General features: G+C 42.9%; 1 protein-coding gene across 6 annotated transcripts in view; it reads left to right on the top strand.

Moving 5' to 3' along the window:
- The window catches only part of mcc (MCC regulator of WNT signaling pathway), a 192,106-nt gene that overhangs the window by 118,290 nt on the left and 50,735 nt on the right, over positions 1–23,081 (top strand). For all 6 annotated transcript variants that reach the window (XM_080189013.1, XM_080189016.1, XM_080189015.1 and 3 more), the window contains 3 exons: positions 11,785–11,927; positions 14,001–14,164; positions 20,590–20,796. In XM_080189013.1, coding sequence (XP_080045139.1) covers positions 11,785–11,927; positions 14,001–14,164; positions 20,590–20,796 — 514 coding nt within the window. The remainder of the gene's footprint in view (positions 1–11,784; positions 11,928–14,000; positions 14,165–20,589; positions 20,797–23,081) is intronic.

The following is a 23,081-nucleotide window of genomic DNA, read 5'->3' as shown; positions in this document are numbered from 1 at the left end:
TGCCAGGCAAAAGGCAGGGAATTATAGGCCGGTTAGTTTAACGTCTGTTGTAGGTAAAATGCTCGAATCCGTGATCAAGGAGAAAATAGTGAGGCATCTTGAGGAGAATTGTTTGATAGAGTAGATGCAGCATGGTTTCGTTAAGGGGAAGTCGTGCCTGACGAATTTATTGGAGTTCTATGAGAATGTGTCCAGGGCGGTGGATAGAGGAGAGCCGGTAGATGTGGTGTTTCTTGATTTTCAGAAGGCGTTTGATAAAGTGCCGCACAAGAGGTTATTACAGAAGGGTTGGGGGTAGGGTGTTAGCATGGATAGGGGATTGGCTGTCAAATAGGAGGCAGAGAGTGGGGGTCAATGGGTGCTATTCAGATTGGCGGTTGGTGACTAGTGGAGTGCCCCAGGGATCGGTGCTGGGGCCTCAGCTATTTACCATTTATATAGATGATCTGGAAGAGGGAACCGAGTGTATGGTGTCGAAATTTGCTGATGACACCAAGATTGGTGGAACGGCAAATTGTGCGGAGGGTGTGGAAAGTCTGCAGAGGGATCTAGATAGGCTGGGCGAATGGGCCAGGTACTGGCAAATGGAATTTAATGTTGGCAAGTGTGAAGTTGTCCACTTTGGTAGGAATAATGGTAGGAAGGACTATTACTTACATGGCGAAAAACTGCAGCATGCTACGGTGCAGAGGGACCTCGGGGTCCTTGTGCATGAGTCGCAAAAACCCAGCCTGCAGGTGCAGCAGGTGGTCAGGAAGGCGAATGGGATGCTGGCCTTCATAGCGAGGGGGATTGAATATAAAAGTAGAGAGGTCCTGCTGCAACTGTACAGGGCACTGGTGAGGCCGCAGCTGGAGTACTGTGTGCAGTTTTGGTCGCCGCACTTACGCAAGGATATTTTGGCCTTGGAGGGAGTGCAGAGGAGGTTTACTAGGCTGATGCCGGAGTTGAGGGGGTTGAGCTATGAGGAGAGGCTGAATAAACTAGGCTTGTACTCGTTAGAGTTTAGAAGAATGAGGGGAGATCTCATTGAGACGTATAAGATGATGAATGGGATGGATAGGATAGAGGTGGAGAGGCTCTTCCCGCTCAGAAAGGACGGTAGGACTAGACGGCACAGCCTCAAGATAAAGGGGGGGCAGTTTAGAACGGAGTTGAGGAGGAACTTCTTCACTCAAAGGGTGGTGAATCTCTGGAATTCTCTGCTCGTTGAAGTGGTGGAGGCTGCCTCACTAAATATATTTAAGACGCGGGTAGATAGGTTTTTGATAGGCAAGGGGATTGAGGGTTATGGGGAGAGGGCAGGAAAGTGGAACTGAGCCACGACAGATCAGCCATGATCTTATTGAATGGTGGGGCAGGCTCGAGGGGCTAGATGGCCTACTCCTGCTCATATTTCTTATGTTCTTATCATTACATCGCTCCTTTTGTATTCAATACTTGTTCAGTAGAGGAAAGCGTTCCACATGTTTTCTTGACCACCTTGTCCACCTGACCTGCCATCTTCAAGGGCCTGTGTGGACATTCACTCCAAGTTGTCTCACTTTCTCAATCTTCATCTTCCCAGATATTAAATATTTCCTTGATTTGTTTGCCCTCCTCAAATGCATTACCTCGCTTTTCCAGATTGAATTCTTTTTGCCACTTCTCTGCCCATTCAATCAAACCATTGATATCATTCTGAAGTTGACAGCTATCCTATTCACTATCAATGACATGGCCAATTTTTGTGTCAGCTGCAAGTCTCCCAATCATGCCTCCCACATTTAAGTTTAAATCAATACTATATACAACAGACAGCAAGGGCCCCAAGACTGAGCCCTATGGAAATAGAAGCCATTCTCCATTCGCAAAATCATCTATCAATTATGATCCTTTGAATCATCTGTATTTTTATATTCCGTTCTCCTTGCATTAAAGTCCAACATTCCATTTGTCTTCCAAATCACTTGCTATATTGGCATACCAACATTTGTGATTGATGTGCCAAGACACCCAGATTTTACCTAGAGTTCTGAAATCTCTCTATGTAGATGATATGCTGCATTTCTATTATTTCTGCCAAAGTAGACAAGTTCACATTTTCCCACATTATACTTCATTTGTCCACTCATTTACACTGTCAGTATCCCTTTTCAAATCCCTTCTGTTCTTTTCACAACCTAATTTCTTGTCTATCTTTTGTCTCATCAGCAAATTTTGAACCATGTTCCTTTCATACAGATCATTGACATAAATTATAAATAGTTAAGGCTCAAGCACTGATCCCTGTGGTGTGTGTGGTTGTAATCTTCTGAGGTGTGTCTATTTCAATGCCAATAGTATTGTGGGGAAGGCAGACGAGCTGAGGGCATGGATTGACACATGGAATTATGACACTATAGCCATTAGTGAAACTTGGCTCAGGAGGGGTAGGACCGGCAGCTCAGTGTTCCAGGGTTCCAATGTTTCAGACGTGGTAGAGGCAGAGAGATGCAGGGTGGGGAGGTGGCATTGCTAGTCAGGGAAAATGTTACAGCAGTGCTTAGGCAGGACAGATTAGAGGGCTTGTCTACCGAGGCCATATGAGTGGAGCTGAGAGACAGGAAAGGTATGACCACGTTAATGGGGTAGTATTATAGACCACCCAGTAGTCAGCAAGAATTGGAGGAGCAAATCTGCAGAGAGATAACAGACAACTGCAGGAAACAGAAAGCTGTGATAGTAGGGGATTTTAATTTTCCAGACATAGATTGGGATTCACATACTGTTAAAGGGTTAGAGTTTGTAAAAGGTGTTCAGGAAAATTTTATAAATCAATATATAGAAATGCCAACAGAGAGGATGCAATGTTAAATCTATTACGAAATGAGTTTGGACAAATGATGGAAATGTGTGTAGGGGAACACTTTGGTTTCAGCGATCATAACGTCATTGGTTTCATTTTGATCATGGATAAAGATAGACCTGGTCCTCAGGTTGAGGTTCTAAACTGGAAAAAGGCCAAATTTGAAGAAATGAGAAAGGATCTAAAAAGCATGGATTGGGACAGGCTGTTCTTTGGCAAGGATGTGATTGGTAAGTGGGAGGCCTTCAAAGGAGAAATTTTGAGAGTGCAGAGTTTGTATGTTCCTGTCAGGATTAAAGGCAAAGTGAATAAGAATAAGGAACCTTGGTTCTGAAGGGATATTGGAACTGTGATAAAGAAGAAGAGAGAGATATATGACATGTATAGGCAACAGGGAGCAAATAAGATGCTTGAGGAGTATAAAAAGTGCAAGAAACTACTTAAGAAAGAAATCAGGAGGGCTAAAAGAAGACATGTGGTTGCTTTGGCAGTCAAGGTGAAGGATAATAATCTTAAGAGCTTCTACAGGTATATTAAGAGCAAAAGAATAGTAAGGGATAAAATTGGTTCTCCTGAAGATCAGAGTGGTCGGCTTTGTATGGAACCAAAGAAATGGGGGAGATATTAAATGGGTTTTTTGCATCCGTATTCACTAAGGAAACTAGCATGGAGTCTATGGAAATAAGGCAAACAAGTAGGGAGGTAATGGAACCGTTATAGATTAAAGGAGAGGCAATGCTTGCTGTCTTGAGGCAAATCAGAGTAGATAAATCCCCAAGACCTAACAGGGTATTCCCTTGGACCTTGACGGAGACTAGTGTTGAAATTGCAGGGGCCCTGGCAGATACACTCAAAATGTCGGTATCCACGGGTGAGGTGCCGGATGATTGGAGGATAGCTCATGTTGTTCCATTGTTTAAGAAAAGCTCAAAAAGTAATCCGTAAAATTATCGGCTGGTAAGTTTGACGTCAGTAGTAGGTAAATTATTGGAAGGAGTACTAAGAGATAGGATCTACAAATGTTTGAATGGACGGGGACTTATTAGGGATGTCAACATGGCTTTGTGCGCGGTAGTCATGTTTAACCAATCTATTAGAGTTTTTCGAGGAGGTTACCAGGAAAGTGGATGAAGGGAAGGCAGTGGATATTGTCTACATGGACTTCAGTAAGGCCTTTGACAAGGTCCTGCATGGGAGGTTAGTTAGGAAGGTTCAGTTGCTAGGTACACGTGGAGAGGTAGTAAGTTGGATTAGACATTGGCTCAATGGAAGAAGCCAGAGAGTGGTAGTGGAGGATTGCTTCTCTGAGTGGAGGCCTGTGACTAGTGGTGTGCCACAGGGATCAGTGTTGGGTCCATTGTTGTTTATCATCCAGATCATTGATATAGATGACAATGTGGTAAATTGGTTCAGCAAATTTGCTGACGATACAGAGATTGGAGGTGTAGTGGACAGTGAGGAAGGTTTTCTAAGCCTGCAGAGGGATTTGGACCAGCTGGAAAAATGGGCTGAAAAATGGCAGATGGAGATTAATGCAGACAAGCGTGAGGTATTGCACTTAGGACAAACCAAGGTAGAACACTGAAGAGTGCAGTAGAACAGAGGGATCTGGGAATACAGATACATAATTCCCTAAAAGTGGTGTCACAGGTATTAGGATCATAAAGAGTGTTTTTGGTACATTGGCCTTTGTTAATCCAAGTATTGAGTATAAGAGAATGTTATGGTGAGGTTGTATAAGACTTTGGTGAGGCTGAATTTAGAAAATTGTGTGCAGTTTTGGTCACCTAATTACAGGAAGGATATTAATAAGGTTGAAAGAGTTGAAGATTTACAAGGATGTTGCCGCGACTTGAGAAACTGAGTTACAGAGAAAGGTTGAACAGGTTAGGACTTTATTCCCTGGAGTGTAGAAGAATAAGGGGAGATTTGATAGAGGTGTATAAAATTACAATGGGTATAGATTGAGTGAATGCAAGCAGGCTTTTTCCACTGAGGCTAGAGGAGAAAAAAACTAGAAGACATAGGTTAAGGGTGAAGGGGAAAAAGTTGAAAGGGAATATTGGGGGGTCTTCTGCACAGAGAGTGATGGGAGTGTGGAATGAGCTGCCAGATGAAATGGTGAATGCGGGCTCATTTTTAACATTTAAGAAAAACTTGGACAGGTACATGGTTGAGAGGGGTGTGGAGGGATATGGTCCAGATGTAGGTCAGTGGGACTAAGCAGCAAAATGGTTCGGCATAATCAACAAGGGCCAAAAGGCCTGCTTCTGTGGCTGTAGTCTTCTGTGGCTCTATGGCACTTCACTTGTGAAATCCTGCCAACCCAAAAGTGACCTATTTACGCCTACTCTCTATTACTTGTTGCCTAACCAGTCCTCCATCCATTCTAATATATTCTTAAAATTTTTCTGTCATGTGATGTGGGTCTTGCTGGCTAGGCCCACATTTTTATTGCACATCCTGAATTGTCCTTGAGAAGGTCATGGTGAGCTGGCTATTTGAGCCACTGTCATCCATGGCTGTTAGGTAAAAAGTTCTAGGATTATGACCTGGCAACAGTGAAGGAAAGGCAATATAGTTCCAAGTCAGGATGTGTGTAGTTTGTGGGGAAACTTGCAGATGGTAGGGTTCCCATGCATTTGATGTCTTTGTTTTTCTAGATGGCAGAGGTCACAGGTTTGGAAGGTGCTGTTGAAGGTACCTTGGTGAGTTGCTAAAGTGCATCTTGTCGACGTGCACACTGTTTCCATTGTGTTTTGGCAGTAGAGAAATTGTACATTGAAGGTTATGGATGGAGTACCAATCAAGCGAGCTGCCTTATCCTGGGTAGCATAGAACTGCCTTGTCCTGGACGGAGTTGAGCTGCTTGAGTGTATTTGGGAGTAAAGTATTCCATCACATCCATGACTTGTGCCTTGTAGATGATGGTAGGGCTTTCGTGTGTCACTTATGTCTTTTAGGGAAGGAATTCTGCCATCATTATGTGGTCTGCCCTACATGATACTTCAGACCCACATCAATTTGGTTGACTCTTAATGCACTCTGAAATGGCTTCACAAGCCAGAGTTCAAGGGTAATTAAGGGTGGCAACAAACAAGACCATAAGACATAGGAGCAAAATTAGGCCACTAGGCCCATCGAGTCTGCTCTGCCATTCAATCATGGCTGATATTTTTCTTATCTCATTCTCTTGCCTTTTCCCCATAACCCCTGAACCCCTTATTAATCAAGAACCTATCTGTCTCTGTCTTAAAGATACTCGATGACCTGGCCTCCACAACCTTCTGCTGCAAAGAGTTCCACAGATTCACCACTCTCTAGCTGAAGAAATTCCTCCTCATCTGTTTTAATGGATCGTCCCTTTAGCCTAAGGTTGTGCCCTCTGGTTCTAGTTTTTCCTACTAGTAGAAACATTTCCTCCACATCCACTCTATCCAGGCTTCGCAGTATCCTGCAAGTTTCAATAAGATCCCCTTCGTCCTTCTAAACTTCAACAAGTACAGACTGAGTCCTCAACTGTTCTCCTGTGACGAGCTGTTCATTCCAGGAACATTCTTGTGACCTCCCATTTTCAAGACCAGCACATCCTTCCTTAGATATGGGGCCCAAAACTGCTCACAATACTCCAAATGGGGTCTGACCAGAGCCTTATACAGCCTCAGAAGTACATCCCTGGTTCTGCCAGCAAAGCCTGCATTCCATGAAAGAATAAAAAAAATTATTTGCAGGATCCCTAAACTCTGACCTGCTCTTGTAGCCACAGTATTTATATGGTTGGTCCAGTTCAGTTTTTTGTCAATGGTAACCCTCAGGAAGTTGATAGTAAGAGATTCAGCAATGGTAATGCCATTAAATGAGAAAATAAAATGGTTGGATTTTGTCATGTTGGAGATGGTTATTGCCTTGCACTTGTGTGGCATGAATGTTGCTTATCACCTGTCAGCTCAAGCCTGAATGTTGACCAGATCTTGCTGCATATGGGCATAGCTGCGATCAGTATCTGAGGAGTCACTGCGAAGCCGTCTATATGGTTCCGACAGTACCCTACTAGACCTAGGAAAGATTGGAGGGCACTCGCATCTCAGGACAGTGGGAGGTCCACTATGGAGTCAATCCTTTTCTGTTCAAACTCCCTCTTCCCATGGGTAATCATTGTACCTAGGTATATAACCTTGGGTTGCAGAATTTTTTGGGTTGACTTTGCAGCCTAATGAGTGTTGCAGTGCAAGTAATTAATCCAGTAATATTATATGCACCTCTTTGGTCTTAGTCTGTAACAATAAATCATCTACATATTGGACCAAGCACTTGGGTTGGGAAGACTTTCCTAGTCTGGTAGCTAGTCGCCTGTGAAAGATGGACAGGGAATTATGAAAACTCTGTGATAGACAAGTCCAACTGTATTGCTGTCCTTGGAAGGTAAAAGGAAACTTGTACTGGCAAGACCGATTTAAAGGGATGGACCAGAAGCCGTTACTAATATCTAGTACCATGAAAAACTTTGCCTGGGCTCCCTGTATCATCATGGCGACGAGGCTTGTGGCTACTGTGAGGGCCGTGAGTGGGGTAATGTTTAATTCCCGCTGGTCGACCGTGAACCTCCACGATCCATCTACCTTCATGGGCCATATCGGCACATTACTTGTGGATGCCACCCTTTGCTGTAATAGACTATCAGTCACTTTGGTCACCTCCCCTCTGCCTGTCTGGGGAAACCGTATTGTCTCTGTGGTTTCGGATCCGGCCCTTCAATTAACACCTCCCCAGGTATCTGGCCACAATCATGTTTATGCTGTGTAAACACTCCATTGTTTCTTTGAAGCACCTTCCTGATGGCTGCATCACTGTTAATCGTTAAGGGATCAAACCAGAATTATCCTATTGTGCTAATCCTATTAGCATATGTCTTGACTGAAATGATTGGCGCTCTGCTAATTGTACCCACCTGCCAAATGCATCGATTAGTTTGATCGAATGAAAGATTACATTTATTCGTATAATCGGATCCCAGAATGTGTTCAGCACTTGGGGGAAGGTCAACTAACACTACCAGATGGTCACACACCATGTTACCTAGGTGGGCCTGTACAGGGGCTGTAAGGCATCCCTCCTGCATGTATCCTGTGAATCCACTGAGTGTAACTGTGCCCGTAGTTGGCCAAGGGATGTCTGTTTTTAATTTTGATACATTTAGGATAGTTCAGGAACCTCCGATATCCCAAAGGAATTCTACGAGATGGCCTCTTACCTCGCTGTTAACTAGGGGTCTCCCTACACTATCCCATCTGGTGCTACAGATCCGTGTTGGGAAGATCGGGCACTGTCAATCTAGAGTTCCATAGGCAGGGACAGTTGGATACAGTGATGGGCTTGTGCTTACGGTATTCATGGAGTAACCGGGACCTTCCATCGATGATGGGCGGTGTTCTCTCTTGTACCTAGGAGCTTGCCCTAACTAGTGGAGCTGGTAGTCTCGGGGACCATGTATATGGTGGCTGGGGTCTCCTACAATCTCGAATGAAGTGTCCTGGCTGCCCACAATTAAAATATGCCCCTTTATCTCTCCCCGGGGCTGCTGTGTAAGGTGGAGTTGTACTTCTCTGGTATTGGTGATCCCCTCTATCCTCATTTCTCCATACTGGAACCTGGCTAGTCCTTATGGGAAGTATTCTCGTCTCCCTTTCTGACCATGACATTGGGGCTACCTGAACTTCCTGCTCCCAGACTCGAGCTAAGTGTCAGAGAACCCTTTCTTCATTGTGTGTGGTCTCTGCGGGGTCAAAATTAGCGCAGGCTTCCTTGCCTCCTTCTGTGGTGTGTGAGATTAATGTCCTAGCCTATTTGGATGAATCAGCTTCATTCAATCTAGCCCGATCTAATACACCTGTGAAGTGGATCCATAAACGACCAGCAAAGGCAGTTGGATGTTCTCCTTTCCTCTGTCTACATTTATTTAACCCATCTACAGGATCCCCTTTATTAAATTCTACTATGGTCAATATTGTTGCCTTAATTTTGTTTAAGGTTACTTCCCCGACATTTTGAGGGGTTGGCAAGGCAGACCGTACAGACTTGCTTAAGCACGTGACTATCACCTTCACCTCTTCCCTTTCATCTAGCCCATGCATTATCTTCTGCTGTCTAACATCCTCAAAGAAACTGTGTGGATCAGCCGATGGCTGAAATGTTGTGATTTTATTTGCGATTTTGGCCAATTATGCCACCGTAAACAGGGTTGTATATATAACAGCTCAGACTCTCCTACCCAACATTCAGTTGTTACTGAGTGCGTCGGTACTGGAGGTGAATCTGGGGGTGCAGCAGGTATGATTTCCCCTGGAAAGATAGTGGTGGACCCCAATCCTCGGTTTGCGTATTGTAAAGTCTAGCATTCTCCTTTAATTCTCCCCAATTTGCATTCTCTCTCCCCTCTTCCTCCACTGTCCCGAAGGTACACATAAATTCGTTTTGAAACGATAATAGGGATTCCAGACATGAAATTTCTTGCTGGCATTTGGAGTGGTTAGCGATTGCCTGCTTCTGTTCTTTACTGGCTTGATGTAGGCGGCTTTTATTGCCACCTTCGTATCAGTGCACTAGGCTTCCAATCGTGTTACTGCCTGCTTGGCTTCACCTTTGGCCAAGACAGCATGCTGTGTGTCTTGGTAGGCTCTCTCAGATTGAGTTTGAAAATTGCCTAGACGTAATAAATTTGCCTGGTTGGTTCTCCTTAATTCATCTACCTCTCTGTCCTTTTTGGCTCTTTATCTGCTCTATCCTCTCCTGCTGTTGTTCCTTTAGTTTCTTAATCTCCTTTTTGGTTCTTATTTGTTCTATCCTCTCCTGCTGTTCCCTTAGTTTCTTAATCTCTTCCTCCTTTTCCTCCTCCAGTTCCTTATAAACTGTTTAATTCCTTTACTGTTCCTAGTAGCTGCCCTAAGCAGCTGACAATGGCAATTTCTTTCTCTCTTCTGTCTGCCTGTTTTCCCTGAACTTTTCTTAGATCATCCCAATACTTCTGCCTTAGGGATCCCAGTCCCATCTCAGTATTGGCACAAGATTCTGCCCATAGGGGCCACCCTTTCTTCTTAATAAATTCCCTGACTTTTGTTTCCCATATGGGGCACTTTTCTGTCTCTGTGCTGTTTCCTCCCATTCTATATTCAATGACAAGGGGTAGGGAGTTGATCGGACTGCGGGTATGGCTTTGGGCTATGTTCTGGTCCTAATTTTCCTGGATTCTAAGGTAAACCTAAGGCATTTACCCTGTCCTCCTTTTTAGTAACAATGCATGTAAATAAACAATTTCCTGGAAGCAGTTATTTGTCCAATAAGGAGTTTACACCTGTTGGCTCTGAGTCTTAAATACTCGTTTAATATAGATTCTGCAGGATTTGATATCGGAGCAACAAAGTTTGTTGATGTCCCGGCAGAGTCACCAACTGTTGTACCTGCCACACAGGCCGTTTTAATCCTTATACAGTGGACAAACAACTGCGAGTAGATGTCTTGTTCGTACAACCAATATTTATTTAAGACGCACAATCAACAATCACCCACCCAACCAACAATAAGTTATCTTACAGAAAATACTAGCATTCAAGTCCAATACAAGACCTTGACTTAACTTTGCGTGACTGGCAAGAACCCAAGCAGATATTGGCCTTTATCTGTGTGCTGGTCTCGGTTGTCCTCTGTGTAGTCTGGTTCTTTGGTCTGGTCTGGCACTCTGGCTCTGGTCGTCCTTACTTCTCGGTTGTGATGGCTTTCCTCATGTTGGTCGTTGCTGGTGATGGTCACTGGTGTTGTAGCTCATTCGTGGGATCAGAGAGAGAGAACTTCTTGGTTGTGCAGCACCCTTTGTACCCCATTGGATTTCATGCTCCTTTTGGTCATTGCCAATCAATCGATCAAGACTTGATCAGCCTGATCGATAAAGTGCAATAGGGTGCTGCCACACCAGTCTCTGGGTGTGTCTCCAACGGCCATGTCTGCAGGTGCTGGGGCCGCATAGAGTTCACATATACACACACACACACACACACACACACACACACACACACACACACACACACACCAGTAGGGGGTCATGGAGCCCTTATGTCTGGTAAACAATCCAGTTTGACTAGAAAGTCCCTCTCGTCATGGAGATAACCCATATCCTGTGTATTCATTTGTCTGGGTTGCAGCCTGTTTATCTCTGTCTTCTAGGCTGCAGCCTGTCGTTTTAGTTCTTGCCCAATTGTCCCAGAATGCTTTACAAATCACCATTTTAGATGGCCCATTTGGCCATAATTGATAAAACAGCTGAAGATGGTTGGGCCTACAGCACTGTCCTGAGACACTCCAGCTGAAGGTTCCCATTGATTAAAAGATTGAGAACTAAAGGTCACAGATTTAACGTGATAAGCAAAAAAAAAAGCAGTGGCAAAAACTTTTTCATGCATCGTGTGGTTAACGTTTGAAATGCATTCTCTTGAGAGTATGGTGGAGACAGTTTCAAGAGGCGAAATTTGCAAGGTCACGGGGAAAGGCACTTGGTAATTTGCTCTTGTAGAGAGCTGCCATAGGCAATATGGTACATGCTGCAAGAATCCTATGATCCTTCTATTATTAACTGGGGCTGATTATGCTAGCACTATGGAAGGAATATATGGACTCTAAAATTAAAAAAATGAAGTAGAATTTGGTTAAACTTAAACTGTGTTGGAAGGTTGCCTCAGAAAACTTACTTTCAGTCATTTTTTACAGTTACCTATAATATATATGGTCAGTGGAGGTATTCATTTTTATATGGTTACTGAACTGTACATTGAAAGTTATCTTTAGAAGTATTTATTTTAATTTAATTGTAGTAATAATAAATATTTTAAGTTCAGAAAAGTTAGTCTGAAAGTCTGAAATGCAGTTACCTCCATTTTGATGCAGTACTAAATGGTTTATTTCTTCCACAGGGAAGATGATGAGTGTTCCGAGTTGCGTTCAGAACTTAGCCATAGCCAACAGGAGGCAAATGATGATTCTCGAAGTATGGATCATGATCAAACCTCTGTCTCTGTGCCTGAGAACCAGTCAATGATGGTCTCTGCAGATATAGGTGAGATGATCATACCTCAAGATGTTTTATTCCAGAGGTTCCTAGAATTCGCCTCTTCCAAATTTAGCAGCAATCCAAATGCCTGAACCAGCTTATCGGTTTAATATTTTAGCCAAAAGGGAAAATGCTTTGACAAAAGTTCATCTGGACTCAACGTCAGCTCTTTTCTCTCCTTTCTAATGCTGCCAGATCTGCTGAGATTTTCCAGCATTTTCTTTTTTGGTTTCAGATTCCAGCATCTGCAGTAATTTGCTTTCAATATTTTAACTGTATGAATGCCTAAGAATTGTACAAGACATAATTTTTGTTTGTATTGTGTCTTAATAGCAATACTCTCCATTAATATGACCAATGAGGTTGTTTGAGAATGTGCCATAATTGTTAGGACTGAAAGATGGTATTTTAAATAGCAAGTTATAGTTTGAGTTATAAATTGTTCAGTAAATTGGACTGTGACAAGTTTTTGAGTTCCACGGTGAATGAACCAAGCCGCATGTCCTTTCCATCACCAATAACATCTATTTTCAGCTGGGCAGCATTGCTTCCTCTCTGTTGCTGAAAATTATCTTCATTCTTTTTTACTTCTAGATTTATTCCAATATCCTCTCATCCTTCACAAGCTGTCATTTGTCCAAAACACAGCAATCTGTTAACTGCTCCCCCCCCTTAAAAAAATCCCTCTACTTATCTACAAATCTCTGCTCCTTTAACAATTATCTCAAAAAAACATCTTTTTTTGGCTGGGATTTGGTCATCCCTTGCTAATCTCTTCCTCTGTCATTTGCATTCCTTTTCTGGCCAGCTTCCATTTGTAAAGTCCTTTGGCATATTTTCCTTTATGTTGAAAGCATTTTATTGATGGAGGCTTTTGTTTGAATTTGCTGTTCAGGAAGTTGGATTGTATCTGCAAATCAACTGAACTTTACTCCATCAAATGCAGATACCATCTTATAAGCTTTTATATAAAATATAAATGATACATTTGATTACGGAGTGTTATATGATGACTAGATTTTCTGATTTTATTTAGAAGGTTCACTAGGCTGATACCAGAGATGAGGGGGTTAGCCTATGAGGAGAGGTTGAATAGACTGGGTCTGTACTCATTGGAGTTTAGAAGGCTGAGGGGGGATCTTATAGAAACATATAAGATAATGAAGGGGATAGATAGGGTAGAGGTAGAGAGATTCTTCCCGCTTAGAAAGGATAGCAGAACTAGAGGGCACAGCCTCAACATAAGGGGGGGGGGGCGGGGGGGCGCAATTTAGATTGGAGTTGAGGAGGAACTTCTTCACTCAAAGGATGGTGAGTCTCTGGAATTCTCTGCTCATTGAAGTGGTGGAAGCTACCTTGCTGAATATATTTAAGTTATGGGTAGATAGGTTTCTGATAGACAAGGGAATTAAGGGTTATGGGGAGAAGGTGGGAAAGTGGAACTGATCCACTTCAGATCAGCCATGATCTTGTTGAATGGTGGGGCAGGCTCAAAGGGCTAGATGGCCTACTCCTGCTCCTATTTCTTATGCTCTTATTAAGAGTTAGATTTAAAAAATAAGCGTGAAAGCTCCGAACCTCTTGCCAAAATGGCTGAAGTTTTCCAGCAGTCTCATGCCCTGCATCATATGCTACTGGGAATCATTCAACCTCACTGACCCTACCTAGCTCCTTTGCCTCAGCCTTGAGGAACCAGGTTCCTTGGCTAAGCTTGGAAAATTGATGTGAACAGCATTCCTCTTGAGTCTGTTTCTAATCCGCCAGTGTTCCAGTCTAAACGGCACTAATATCTGTTAAGTTTATATTTATATGATCTGGAGTAACTGTCATCAGGTTTATTTTCTCAAAAATGCAGGCCAACAATAAATAATTGAATGGAAAGGAAGCTCCAATGAGTTGAGGAATCATAGGCTCAGGATCAAGACTTAAGTGTTAGATCTCCTCACGTTCAATATTCTTTCAGAAGTTTGCTTTGAGGCTTGTAAAATAGTATAGGAAACTAAAATTCCAGTGAAGTGTTTTTATAGCCAGCAGTAACTATGAAACTGAATATGTATAATGTGTTTTCTTTCATGTTAGATAACTGTAGTGACCTCAACTCTGAGCTCCAGAGGGTATTGACTGGATTGGAGAATGTAGTCTGTGGAAGGAAAAAGAGCAATTGCAGTCTATCAGTGGCAGAAGTGGACAGACACATTGAACAACTCACCACAGCCAGTGAACATTGTGATTTGGCTATAAAGGTATTCATTCACCTGATTCATCAAATATTTTGGCCCTCCGCTTCAAACAGCTTTCACACTGCCACCTTAATTTTGTTGAGAACAGCTTTGTGGAAACGTTGGGCTTTTTATCTTGTTCACCAATTATGCCATCTAGCTCATCTCTTTTATCTGCCTTGCTTATTATATCACACTTTATGACAAAAATTAGTGATTGCTGAAATGAAGGTTTATCTATTGTTACTGTTCACAAAATCAGTTTCATTCTGTGGGATAAGGAACAATAAGGATTGAATAGGCAAGCAAAAAGTGATCAATTAAATTCCTCAATTGACAAATAGGAACAATCAACCAAGTGAAATGCAAAGATTTACTGAAGTTGATTTGGCAATTTGACCCCGTTCCCTTACTTGTATAACAATCCTTTCTTGTCTTTCATGTACAGGATGTTCCAATCCTATCTGGGCATACCAGACAAGACCTGTATTTGATATTTTTGTCCTAGTTCTTGATATAGTCTGCAAGTTGCACTGTGGCAAATGGTGTAGCTGTCAATGTCTGATCAAATTGAATAGTGGAGTAAGTTCATTGGTTTGAATGGCCTACTGTTACAAAGAACAAAGAACAACCCAGCACGGGAAACAGGCCCTTAGGCCCAACGAGCCCGTGCTGCCGCATCACCCTACACCTATTCTACCCTGCATGTCTACGAATGGAACCCCTAACTTAGCCAGATTCAGGGGAGAATAGTGTCAATTTGGTAAAACCAATCAGCCTAAGAGCACATCTTTGGGGTGTGGGAGGAAACCGGAGCGCCCGGAGGAAACCCACGCAACCACAGGGAGAATGCGCAAACTCCCACAGACACAGGCCCAAATCCGTGTATCTGCACAGCTAGCAGTGCTAGTCACCGAGCTGTTGCGGCGCCCGTCTACCGGTCCAGGATCAAGCACACACGCCGACACAAAGTACTAGGCCACTCCCGGAACTTCCAAGAGCAGCCCACGCACGACCCACCGTGTGCATGCCCCTCGTTTGACACGAGGTGGACCTCCACCTGCGGAATAAAAAGACAAAAACGTTAATCTTACAAGCCTGCTTTTCCGGTGTCTCCCGAGGTTCTAACCTTATTTAATAGCCCCTACCATAACCCTCCATCCTCGTTTCACTCATGTGTCTATCTAACTGAACCTTAAACGAGTCCAACGTTCCTGCCTCCACCACCCTTCTCGGTAGCACGTTCCATACCCCCACAACTCTCTGCGTAAAGAACCTTCCTCTCACTTCCAAATTAAACCTCTCCCCCCTCACCCTTAAATCATGATCTCTCGTGTTTGTACCCAGTCTAGGGAGCAGTCTCTCACTATTAAATCTATCTATTCCCTTCAGTATCTTATATACCTCTATCATGTCCCCCCTCAATCTCCGTCTTTCCAAGGAGAAAAGTCCCAGTTTCTCTAACCTTTCCTCGTAACCCAGCCCCTCCATGCCAGGCAACATCCTGGTAAACCTCCTCTGCACCCTTTCCAGAGCCTCCACGTCCTTCCGGTAGTAAGGTGATCAGAACTGGACGCAGTACTCCAAATGCGGTCTAACCAACGTTCTGTACAACTGAAGCATTAGACGGCAGCTTTTATACTCTATACCCCTTCCTATAAAGGCTAACATTCCATACGCCTTCCTAACAACCTTCTCCACTTGTGACGCAACCTTCATGGATTTGTGAACCTGCACTCCCAGGTCCCTCTGTGTGTCTACACTCCTAATCTGTCTACTTTTTATCACATAGCTCCTCTCTGCATTATTCCTTCCAAAATGCATCACCTCGCATTTGTCAGGATTAAATTCCACCTGCCACCTATCTGCCCAATGCACCAACCTATCTATATCCTGTTGTATCACCTGACAATCCAGTTCAGTACCCGCCAACCCTGCCATCTTGGTGTCATCAGCAAACTTGCTGATCACACCACCTACACTCTCTTCCAAGTCATTTATGTATACTACAAAGAGGAGAGGTCCCAGTACTGAGCCCTGCGGCACACCATTGGTCACTGGCCTCCAGCCCGACAAGGTCCCCTCCACAACCACCCTCTGTCTCCTATTACCCAGCCAGTTCTCAATCCACCTAGCTACCTGGCCTCGTATCCCATGCGCCTTAACCTTTTCTACCAGCCTACCATGAGGGACTTTGTCAAACGCCTTACTGAAATCCATATAGATGACATCAACGGCTCTCCCATCGTCAACCGTTTTTGTCACCTCCTCAAAGAATTCCACCAGATTCGTAAGGCAAGACCTCCCTCTAACAAAGCCATGTTGCACATCCCTAATCAGATCGCAACGCTCCAAATGCTCATACATCCTACCCCTAAGTATTTTTTCCATTAATTTCCCTACCACCGATGTCAAACTCACCGGTCTATAATTTCCAGGGTTATCCCTACTACCTTTTTCGAACAGCGGTACCACATTTGCTACCCTCCGGTCCTCTGGGACCTCACCTGTGTCCAAAGAAGAGACAAAGATTTGCACCAGAGGCCCAGCAATTTCATCTTTCACCTCCCTAAGCAGCCTGGGATAAATACCATCAGGCCCCGGAGCTTTATCTGTCCTTACGCTACCTAAAAGCCCTAGCACTTCCTCCCTCGTAATAGATATCTCCTGCAACTGATCCTCCGCTCCCTCCAAGAGACCGCACGATTCCGAACCCCTCTCCTTCGTGAATACCGACGCAAAGTATTCATTCAGGAGCTCCCCCATTCCCTCCGACTCAGTACATAACTCTCCACTCTTGTCCCTAAGAGGACCAATTTTCCCTCTAACTACTCTCTTGCCTCTAATATAGGAATAAAATGCCTTTGGATTTTCCTTAATCCTACCAGCCAAAGCCATTTCATGCCCTCTCTTCGCCCTTCTAATTCCCCTTTTTAGCTCCCTCCTACTCTCTCTATATTCCTCCAGCGCGCACTCTGTACCCAGTCGTTTCGACCTAACATACGCCTCCCTCTTCTTCCTGACCAAGTCTTCAATACCCCCTGTAATCCACGGCTCTCTAATCCTACCTTTCCCATCCTTCCACTTAACCGGAACATACCTCCCCTGCAACCATTTCATTTTGCCCTTAAAAGCTTCCCACTTGCCAACCGTGGACTTTCCAGCTAACAGTCCCTCCCAATCAGTGTCCTGCAGCTCCCTCCTAATCCTGCTATAGCTCGCCTTTCCCCAGTTCAGCACACTCCCGTTCGGCCAGCACTCGTCCCTTTCCAATTTTATCCTGAAGTAGATAGACTTGTGGTACTGTTCTTCCAATGTTCTTAGGAATTTTAGGCACATAGGACGAGGAGAGCACCATTCAACCCATTGAAGCTGCTCCTTCATTAAGTTTGGTCAGACACAGCCATATCATATGCCACTGTGCAACCACTTGGGCAGCTCCTCGTGTAAATCACATCTAATAATGGTGTTCTTGGTATACAGCAACCTAAAAGAACCTCCTTCCCCTCTCGCACAATATTTACATGCCTGGGTATGTGAACTTTGCTGCCAGTGTACATCTCTGTGATAGTTTAATATTAAAGATCCCATGATACAGGAAAAAATTGCATTCTTCTGGAATTCCAGGAAGCATTTCCTTCTTAGCCAGTGCCACCAAAAGCAAACTGACTGGTCATTCCACCGTGGAGTTTTGTAGGACATTTTCTGTGTGCAAAACCCTCGGCTTTTGAGAACTTTTACGGAGGTGATAAAGTGCTGAGTAAATAGTTTTTTTATAGAAATGTTTTCAATAAGTTAGCTGAAAAATTTGGGAGAGACTAGATTGACCAGTTGACATTTTCCTAGCGGCATAAGAAGAGGGGTAGGTCATTCAATCCATTGAACCTACTCCACCGTTCAATTTGATCATGTTGATCAACTACATCAAATGCCACTTTCCCTGTACTATTTCGATATCCCTTTATGTCATTGGTCTCCAGAAAGCTATTGTTTTCTGTCTTGAACATGCTCAGTGATTGAGCTTCCACAGGCCTCTGGGGTAGAGAATTCTAAAGATTCACCACCATCTGAAAAAAATTCCTCCTCATCTCAGTATTAAATGGCCTTTGTCTTAAACTGAGATTATGCCCCTGGTTTTAGACTCTCAATAAGAAGTCTCACAACACCAGGTTAGAGTCCAACAGGTTTATTTGGTAGTAAATGCCTGTAGCTTTCGGAACTCTGTCCCTTCGTCAGGTGAGTGGGGAGTTCTGATCACAAACAGAGCATATAAAGGCACACACAGTTTACAGAATACTGATTAGAATGTGAGTCTTTACAGCTAATCAGCTAATCAAGTCTTAAAGGTGCAGAGAATGTGACTGGAGATAGCATTAAGCATAGGTTAAAGAGATGAGTATTGTCTCCAAACAGGGCAGCAAGTGAGATGTTACAAGTTCAGGCAAGTCATGGGGGGGGAGTTACAGATAGTGTGACACGAACCCAAGATCCTGGTTGAGGCTGTCCTCGTGTGCGGAACTTGACTATCAGTTTCTGCTCAGCGACTCTGCGCTGTTGTATGTTGTGAAGGCCACCTTGGAGAATATTTACCCAAAGATCAGAGGCCAAATGCCCATGACCGCTGAAGTGTTCGCCAACAGGAAGGGAACAGTCTTGCCTCGTAACTGTCGAGCGGTGTTCATTCATCCATTGTTGTAGCATCTGCATGGTCTCCCCGATGTACCATGCCTCAGGACATCCTTTCCTGCAGTGTATCAGGTAGACAACGTTGGCTGAGTTGCAAGAATATGTGCCGTGTACCTGGTGGATGGTGTTCTCATGCGAGATGATGGCAACTGTGTCGATGATCCGGCACGTTTTGCAGAGGTTCCTGTGGCAGGGTTGTGTGGTGTTGTGGTCACTGTTTTCCTGAAGGCTGGGTAGTTTGCTGCAGACAATGGTTTGTTTGAGGTTGTGCGGTTCTTTGAAGGCAGGAAGTGGGGGTGTGGGGATGGCCTTGATGAGATAGTCGTCTTCATCAGTGACATGTTGAAGACTCCAGAGAAGATGTTGTAGCTTCTCTGCTCCGGGGAAGTACTGGATGATAAAGGGTACTCTGTCCACCATGTCCCGTGTTTGTCTTCTGAGGAGGTCGGTGCGGTTTTTTGTTGTGGCGCGTTGGAACTGTTGATCTGAGTCGAGCGCCATATATTTCAGCGTCTGGAAGTGTCTGTTGTGATCCTCCTCATCTGAGCAGATGCTGTGTATATGGAGGGCTTGTCCGTAGGGATGGCTTCTTTAATGTGTTTAGGGTGGAAGCTGGAGAAATGGAGCATTGGGAGGTTAATTATGGGCTTGCATCACAGTGAGGTGCTAAGGTGACTGTAAAATGACCGTCATTTTAAAGCCCCTTTGCATTCTTCTCACAACTTACATTTCTACCAAGCTCTGTTTCATCAGCAGATTTGGAAATATTAAATTGGTCCTGACATTCAAATCATTTATATAGATTGTGAATACCTGTGGACCCATTACAGTCCTTATGATATCTCATTATTAACAACCTGCCACCCTTGAGAATGATCCATTATCCTTACTCCCTGGTTTCTGTCTAATAACCAATTCTCAGTCCTTACTAGTATGTTTCCCACAATCCAAATGCACTTTTAATATTATTTAATAATCTCTTGTACGGGATATTATTAAAAGCCTTCTGAAAATCTAAATACACTACATCCACTGATTGTCCCTTATCAATGCTGCGAGTAACATTCCCCAGAAAAAACACCAAGGTGACAAAGGGTCACTCAGACTCAACATTGGCTGTGTTCTCCTCCCCCCAGATGTTGGCAGAACTGCTGAAATTTTCTAGCATCTTCTGTTTTTATTTCAGGTTCCAGCATTTCCAGTACTTTGCTTTTATGCAAAGAAAATAGGTTCTCTGCCATTTTCCTGTTCTCCACCATTAAGTTCTTCTATGCCCAGCTGTAATTTGTCCACATTTATCTTAGCTAATCTTTTCCTTTTCATGTACCTAAAGAAACTTTTACAGTCCACTGTGATGCTGCTTGTTAGTTTGTATTCATATTCAATTTTCCCTTTGTTAATCAGTTTATTGGTCTCTTGTGTTCATACTTGGGTTTATGGTAATATCTTCTCTTTAGAAGTAGGCAGTGGGTTCAAAACTCATTTCTGCTCTTGAGCAGATAATCTTACCTGACACATGCCTTTGTGCTATCTTTCAGAAAAGAATTAACCTGACATCCAGTCGGATGTGAAATAAAATCATGGCTCTGAAAGAAAGCAGGGATTTCTCCTGGTATCCTGGTCAACTTTCATCTCTCAACCACCAAATAATTTGATTTTTACATACTGTTTTAGCACTCCTATTCCAGTAACTGAAACGACTGTACTTTAATAATCGCAAAGTATGAAGTATGTTTATTTGTATTTGTATTAACATTATTAAGACTGTAGAGGAGATTGAGGGAGTACTGGGACGTGACTTCTATCCAACCCTTGCTGAAGAGAGATCTCGATGGGAGAAGGAGTTAGCAGCTCTTCGGGAAGAAAACGAAAGCCTCACAGCGATGCTTTGTAGCAAGGAAGATGATCTAAACAGGACAAAGGCCACCATGAATGCTATTCGTGAGGAACGAGACCGGTTACGTAGGAGGGCAAGTATCTATTCTGCAAAAAAATTACACAGTAAGCTGAACAAGTAACATAAGAACTTGCATACTGGTGAAATACATAGAAAACCTTGCAAAAGTCTCCATGCACCAAAAACAATATGAGCCATGTATAAGATCAGCATTAACTTTACAGACCTTCTGTTCATCTCAATTTTTATCATCATGTTGTTTAGTATCCAGAAATGCATATTTTTAATCTTTCTCATTTATGCCAGCCTACTTCTATCCCTTTTCCAGTCATGATAATTACATGGTAGCTCTACACATTGGCTTTATTCCTGGATGTCCTGCTAATTTATTTTTGTTCTTCACAACTCATGATATTGAATTTTTGTCTTCATAACTCATGATATTGAACTTTTGTCTTCATTTATGCAGATGAATATCAAAAATATTGTGGACTGATTGTAGCTCCTTGACCTGCTTGGAATTTGTGAGAGGGACTTCCATTTTATTCCTCAAACAAATTTCCATTTCACTGACATCAATAGGAAAGAAAATTAGATAATTTCAAAACAAGCATCCACCATGCTGCTTACTAAATGGATTGATGTAACAGATTTTGTTTTGACTTCATGTCAGAGTGGATTTCTAATTCTCGTTAAAATGTTGTGGTAAAAAAACTGTGCCTGTTGCTTTTGTATATAATCGTTACAGAAAGAATGTAAAAATTGAAACTGTAAAAAGTTCATTTTCCTCTGCCACTTGGCGCTTGCGGTTCTTTGTAAATTATGCTATCTCTTATTCTGTGGATATTCCGGTTACACTCTGTATAAACAGAAAATAGGAGCAGCAGGAGGCCATTTGGCCCTTCAAGCCTGCTCTGCCATTCATTATGATTATGGCTGATCATCCAACTCAATAGCCTAATCCTGCCTTCCCCAATATATAGTAGGGTAACAACTATTGCTTCCTTAAATTTTCTTCTTATTTGTCTGTCTTGCTCTGTCGATTTTGGGTTCATTTCTTGCTTGGGTGCATTGCCCCTTTCAATTGTGCTTGGCTCCTGGTACCCTTCTCCCAGTCTTTGAGAAAAATCCATACGATTGACAGCTATACATTTGAAAATGTTAGATGCTTGAACCTTTCTTAACACAATTGCACTGGTGACAAATTTAGATGATGCAAAGCTTTGTAGGTTCTTTTATTCTTTCATGAGATGTGAACACTGCTGGCATGGCCAGTATTTGTTGCTTATCTCTAATTCGGATGTTGGTGATTTTCCCTTTTTGAACTGCTGCAGTCTGTGTGGCATAGTGTAAGAATTTAAGATAGAAATGTGGATAATATATTAAAATACAGGGTCTAATTAATCCAATCTATTTAGTAATTCCTTTTAAATCTTTCAGATTTGAATGAGAATTAACCAACAGGGTAAGATACAACTCTTCAGATAGCAAACTCTAAGAAGTTTAAAGAGGAATATAAATCGATACGATAAAATTCAAATATATGAAAACCATGCATCCATACAAATCAACTCTCGGTTTTTAATACACTGAGCATATGTCAATTATTAAAATCATTCACTATTCTCTTTCTTTACTAACTAACTTCTAATTAAAGATTTTTAAAAAACTTTACTTAGAAGTTAATCTAGTAAAGAAAGAGGATAGTGAATGATTTTGATTATTAATAAATTATTATTAGTAATTAAAAAGTATAAGGTAAAGGAACCATAGTCCCAGATGACCAATGGCCTGCTCTACCCTTTGAGGGGGAGAGCTGACTGGTGCTGATTTAACCTGAGAATCACCACATCTCGGGCAAGGGGCAAAATTGAGAAGGTGGTGCCTTTAGTAACCTTTGACAGAATTGAACTCACGCTGTTAGCATCAGTCTGCACCATGAACCAGCAGTCCAGCCTGACAGGCTTCCAGTAAGTGATCAGGCCCCAAAAGCGGAACTATGATCTTTGTTTGAACACGTGTTCTTCAATTAGAACGGCTAGCAAACAGTGTTTCCCGAAGGACTCATCAGTGGCCATTGTGTCATGATTAGCTCATTGATTGGTTTTAGCTATCATTAGAGTAATTTGATTTGTTTATAGAGATTCCAACCAAACTGAAAGTAAACAGTCTCCAATTTACTTTGAACTGAAACCACAACTCCATATTTTTCACCCTTAATATGATCACAATGGGAATAGTTGCAGCAATAATATGGGAAGGCAGTGGCGTGGTGGCAGTGGTCAATTGTCATTAGACTAGTCGACCCAGGGCAAGATCTGGGAACCCAGATTCAAATCCCACCATGACAGATGGTGA

The sequence above is a fragment of the Carcharhinus amblyrhynchos genome, chromosome 5, assembly GCF_965287045.1.
Source record: "Carcharhinus amblyrhynchos chromosome 5, sCarAmb.v2.hapA, whole genome shotgun sequence".
Lineage (NCBI taxonomy): Eukaryota > Metazoa > Chordata > Chondrichthyes > Carcharhiniformes > Carcharhinidae > Carcharhinus > Carcharhinus amblyrhynchos.
This window is presented reverse-complemented; position numbering and strand designations above follow the sequence as displayed.